The sequence below is a fragment of the Diaphorina citri genome, unplaced genomic scaffold (assembly GCF_000475195.1).
Source record: "Diaphorina citri unplaced genomic scaffold, Diaci psyllid genome assembly version 1.1 scaffold163, whole genome shotgun sequence".
NCBI lineage: Eukaryota > Metazoa > Arthropoda > Insecta > Hemiptera > Psyllidae > Diaphorina > Diaphorina citri.
In genome coordinates, this window is record NW_007377600.1 from 227,820 (window position 1) to 233,591 (window position 5,772).

Genomic DNA, 5,772 nt, shown 5'->3' on the forward strand with positions numbered 1-5,772 from the left:
GAAGAAGAGGAGGAAGAAGAAGAAGAAGAAGAAGAAGAAGAAGGAGAAGAGCGTCGTCATTGCTGGAAAATTATACGAAAGACGGTGATGTGTTGTGCTCAGAGAGTTGCCTGATCAAATAAAGAACGTGTTCTCGTGCTCTTAATACTATCTTTCCTAAATTATCTCTCATCTAAACTCCACATTCAATGGTAAATAGAACTCACACTGGTGTGAATAAAATGCTCGTTGAGGGAGCGAAAAAAGGATGTAGAGGGTGGCCCAGACGAATTTGCACTTTACAAGCAAGTGGCGCACGTTTTGCTGCAAATCTTCCATATCTTAAACGCAAATCTTCAATAGTTCATAATAATCCTCAAAAATGTCTTGTGTGCACAAAGACCGAAGAAATGATCTGACTTTAATATCAGTGGGAGATACTTCAATGTATGTGAAGATAAGTTAAAAATATTCAACATGATTGGTAATACTTTTTGTATGTCAATCTCTATCTCAGTGATAGATCATACATATAGGTAGATGGGCTTGGGGTTTTTGGCTTCTTTGGTTGGATATTTCAAAATTTGAAAGGATGATTTATTTACAACAGTTGTTTTTTTTTCTTTCGGAAAGCACCCTGTATTGTGAAAAAAACGTCGAGATATTTTCAATACACATTTGCAATTCTCCTGTGCTTAATGCACGTTTTATAAAATGTGGAGGAAGAAAAAGAAAGCACATAGAGTACAAACCTTGCACATACTTTGTGACCGCAGTGCTTCTGTGTACAATGAACTAAATTAAAACTTTTAATGAAAATCCAGAAGATTAATCTACTGACTCTGAGAATCAGGAGGAATTTCATTGGCTACGTGACATCCGTGGGACCTGAACCTTGCACATACTTTATGACCGCAGTGCTTCTGTGTACAATGAACTAAATTAAAAACTTTTAATGAAAATCCAGAAGATTAATCTACTGACTCTGAGAATCAGGAGGAATTTCATTGGCTACGTGACATCCGTGGGACCTTTTGGATGGTATCTACGGTTTGAAGGTCACAGGATCGATTTTCACTCTTGCACGGTTTAAGAAGTTTCTCCCTAATGGTTTTTGGGTTGCTCTAAATAGTCTAAATCACTTGTATGCTTTATGGGTAAGCTCAAAGTCTGTCTGAATTTAGATTCCTCTTTGCTTTTTCGAAAAAAAAATTGAAGTCTGTGAATTGTTATAAAGCCTTCCATGTCTGTTAAGTATACTGATGCTCCCCGTGAGTTCTCTGTAGATAATGTAAATATCCTATTGGACAATAAATTAAATAAATATTTTACTTTACCAGCATTTTTCAGCAGGAAGCTTTTGCCCTGCTCAAATCACTTGAATTTGAATCGTTTTCCATCATCGAGCCATGTCTATCTTTGGTCTTCTGATGACACTACCACTAAAGAACTAAACTTTAAGCTAATAATGCATTAGTATCTTAGAAGCTACCCTTACCACAGATAGTCTTCAGAAGTATTGATGATGTCTTTGAAACCAGGATGGTCCACGTTCGACTTGCTCAGAATTGAATAGAGTATCGCATAGAACGGATCATCTGCATCTGATATCTTCTTAGGTTGGCATTGGTGCTGAATCAGTGTAGAGTTGAATTTTTGTCCGTCATATTCTTGAAGCAAGCGGATGAACTGTCCAATGGATTCTTGAGAGGTACATTTCAACACCAGCAGGTCACTTTCAATGATGCCTCGGAGTAGTTTTAAATTTCCTGTAGAATAATGTAGATAAATAACAGGAAATTGAAGAATTCTTTTGAAACACCCGTCTTATAGCAACAGGAAGAGTTCCACTTTCTTTGGTTGGCGTGCTTTCGATCCTAAATCACAATTTTGAGAATACAGAGACATCAAAATTTGGAAATAAAGCAATTTCCTTAAAGATGTGAAGAAATAATATTGTTTTATCTTTTTCTGAATTTTAAAACTACTCATGTAGATAAGTAGGATATAGCTATAAGGGGAAATTTCTATCGAGCGTAATTTTGTAAATAATTGTTGACAATATTTTCCTACCTGATCGGAAGATGTAGTAAAGCAAGGCCCATATTGGAATATCATCATTGATCATAACTAAGTTTGAGAAGGAATTATCAAACTTGGACGAAGACGTCTTATGCAGGTTTGGTTTCAACACAATTTTAGTGAATTCCTTGGTCACATCGAATACGATCGCAGGGATGCTACAAGGTTCGTTCTTTTGAGTCATCCCTGTAAGAAGCAAGAGGAGATTATTGGTAAACAATAACGAAAATCAACAAAGTAATGTAAACTGTTAAAGATGTTCTTCATAATGGAAGCTTCAATGGTAGAATATTATAATCCAGCCAGCGACCAAAACAAAACTGTCTTCGCTTCAAAAGTACAAAAAAACCTGGCGTTTCTGATCATCAAAAATGTGTACATCAGTAATCCAATAATGACACCGGAAAATTGAACTGGTAGACACCACACGAAAAACACATCAATGTAGAAATACTCACTGAACATATAGGTCGAATATTTCTTCTCCAAAAACTTGATCGAGGGTTGAACCCACTCCATGCTGTTTCTATCGGAAAACTTGGCCGGTCGTTCTGCAGTATGGTCCAGATGTTCTTCAATACATTTGGCCATGGCCCACATATCTCTGACCAAAATATTGCTAACTTTGCTGACATTGGCGTGGAAGACTTTCACGTAGTTTTGTTCTTGGTTGGATTTCCTCTTGGCTTCTTTGCATTGGAGGAGGGAGTCAAAGTAGACCACCTCGTAAGTCGAACTGCACGCGAAAGATTCGGTCAGATCTGTGAAGAAGTTGAGGAGTGTTCAATATCTGCCAACCTATAACAAATTCGCCTGGATAAGTATGTAAAACTGTCCAAAAAGTTACCTTTAGCTTTATCAATGATTGGGTCTCCAGACCGATATTCATTAGTTGGACATTTATTTTACTTGTATTTATTAAAGTGAGGGTTTTATTAAATTCTTTTGAAATAAGCTGCTCCAGACACCGTAGTATTTCCTAGAATCCTAGCGACTGGCTGTTTCTAAGTTTCAGGGCTGACGCTATAGAGTAAGCTTTGACCTTCTCTCGCAGGAGCTCACCTAAGGTCTGCAAGTCTGACACAGGACTGTAAAGTGAAACTATTCCGGATTCCGGCCCTCTTTGGTTATCATCTTTTGGCTATTATCTAAACGCTTTTCAGCCCTATATGATTTTTCTTTCCCTCAAACAGGTTCTAATTTATTTTCGTCTTCTCTTGTTTCAGACATTCAAACTCCAGGCACGGGCTGTCCGCCGCCGGAACTGTCCCTGAATCAAACCCGCGTCCTCGCACGCCGCAATTCCACCCCTGACTTTCGAACGTTCTCCGAAGTCAAGTTCACGGCCCAGTTTCCGGGCCCTGGTTTTACCCACTACACGCGGCTTTGTAAGATCAAGTGCATCAACGAGAAGTGGGTGGGCCCACTGTGTCTAGGTGAGTTGAGGCATGTTTTTTTGTGAGATTTTCACTAATTATTTTAGTTGCGAGAAATGGGTTGAATTCCGTTCAGCTTATGAATCTGATTGCCACGCCAGTGCGGTGGGTGTAAACACCCCAAGACTACATGGGACAAGAACCAGTGCATATTGCATAACACATAAAAACGTTCATTCTAGTCGAAGGCTAGAGTCTAGTCAATCCCTATTACCATATATCCAAGAATTCGAAGCCATAGGTTGGTGAGCTGTGAGGCAAATGCTCCAGTCTGGACGAGCTCTAATGATCCCTTTTATCTAGCAAAGGTAGAAAAATATTTCCCCATCTTTTTCGAGATGTAACTCTTGTCTGTTCGAGTAATGATCGTGGCACAGCCGCGGGCTGCTTTGTTAACATACATGTTCCAAATACCAAGTGTAAGATCAAGTGCATCAACGAGAAGTGGGTGGGCCCACTGTGTCTAGGTGAGTTGAGGCATTTTTTTTTTGTGTGAGATTTTCACTAATTATTTTAGTTGCGAGAAATGGGTTGAATTCCGTTCAGATTATGAATCTGGTTGCCACGCCGGTGCGGTGGGTGTAAACGCCCCAAGACCACATGGGACAAGAACCAGTGCATATTGCATAGGTAACACATAAAAATGTTCATTCTAGTCGAAGGCTAGAGTCTAGTCAATTCCTTTTACCATATTTCCAAGAATTCGAAGCCATAGGTGAGCTGTGAGGCAAATGCTCCAGTCTGGACGAGCTCTAATGATCCCTTTTATCCAGCAAAGGTAGAAAAATATTTCCCCATGTTTTTCGAGATGTAACTCTTGTCTGTTCGAGTAATGATCGTGGCACAGCCGCGGGCTGCTTTGTTAACATACATGTTCCAAATACCAAGTCCCAGATACGATATGGAGGGAGGAAACACCCCCGAAGACAACTAGTTAAGCGAGCGAGAGACGACAGAGAACATAAAATAAAATGGAGTTTTCTCTCTGTCTTCGGGAAATGAAAAGTAAATAAAATTATTGGAAGAAGAAAAGAGAAAACGAGAGAAAATAATAAAAATGATGTTTGATAAAAACAAAGCCTGGCGAACAATAAGTAGAAGAAGAATAAGAAGACGTTACAATGTGTTAAAGTGAAAGGAGAGGGAGAAGCTATAAGTAGTGTGGAAAGGGAAGAAATTTCATAATAGAGAGAAAAACAACTTCGGGATGGGAGGGAGAGGGAGGAATGGAAAGCGGGGGGAGATTTCATGCTGTTTTGGATGGAAAAGTAGGAGCCTGTGTTTCTAGCTATTATCCTGCTGAAAACACTTTGCGTGAAAAACATAATGGCGAACGCCATACCAGAATGGGAAGTAAACACCCATGACATCGAATATAAGGGAAAAAGAAAGTGGGGGGGGGGGGGGGAGGGGGAATAAAATATTAAAGAAAAATATACAGTAATAAGCTTTCTTGACAACTTCAAGTTTCAAGTAGCTATGGCAATGGCATGAAAAGATGTAGGAATTCTGATCTTACTTGCAGAGGTGTTCCACTTACAGTACCCGGTCTGTCTGGCATATCGCATTTAATTTCCCGGACAGGTGTACATTTCAGGCAATTTGTCCTTTCTGTCTAGGTACCTATTTAGCCAGACACCTGCTAGCAGCCCAAGACTCGTTTCGTTCTTATTTGAACTCATCAGTTAGACATAGCTCTCAGGTGCTGACCAAGATTTCGGAAGTTGTATTTAAACCTTCAGAGATTGAAATATGAGGAAAGGAGAATCTGTGTTTCTATAGACGTTCCGTCTCCGGAAACGAACTTGAACATCAGAAATTGGCAACGTGGATGGCGTTAGGGTTTTCTTGCTCGAGGTTTTCTTCTGTGATGTAAGGTTATAATTATGTATTTTGTTGTGAGCGCCACACCTATATTAATTACCTACTTATTCCATATTGTCTCTGATTTCCGTTTTCAGATGAAGATGCTGAGGGCAAATACGAACCCATCCTACATGGCTGTCAACTGGGAGTTATTCCGTCACATTTGGTCGTCACCTACAACAACGTCACCCTTCATGTAAGTCATATCTTATATATCTTAACTATATCTTATCTGATCATGGTCATACATGTTATTACTTTCTATTACTATTTTTCATGGAATAATGTCTTTCTACCTATGGTGGTCTACTGGATATTGAACATCAAAGGTGGTAGACAAATTTTGAATTTGAGTTATTGAAGTCAACCAGCAAACTCCTTGAATATTACGCTATTTTTGAACTCATTA

At 39.2% G+C, this 5,772-nt stretch overlaps 1 protein-coding gene across 1 annotated transcript in view; it reads right to left on the reverse strand.

Annotated features, from left to right (window-relative positions):
• LOC103505312 (nuclear pore complex protein Nup93-like) overlaps window positions 1–2,952 on the reverse strand; it is a 5,526-nt gene extending 2,574 nt beyond the window's left edge. Inside the window, exons 1-4 of the mRNA XM_026820639.1 lie at window positions 2,909–2,952; window positions 2,520–2,822; window positions 2,053–2,247; window positions 1,478–1,748 (exon numbers count right to left, since the gene is read on the reverse strand). Coding sequence (XP_026676440.1) covers window positions 1,478–1,748; window positions 2,053–2,247; window positions 2,520–2,661 — 608 coding nt within the window. The 5' untranslated portion in view covers window positions 2,662–2,822; window positions 2,909–2,952. The remainder of the gene's footprint in view (window positions 1–1,477; window positions 1,749–2,052; window positions 2,248–2,519; window positions 2,823–2,908) is intronic.
• Window positions 2,953–5,772: the final 2,820 nt, after the last annotated feature.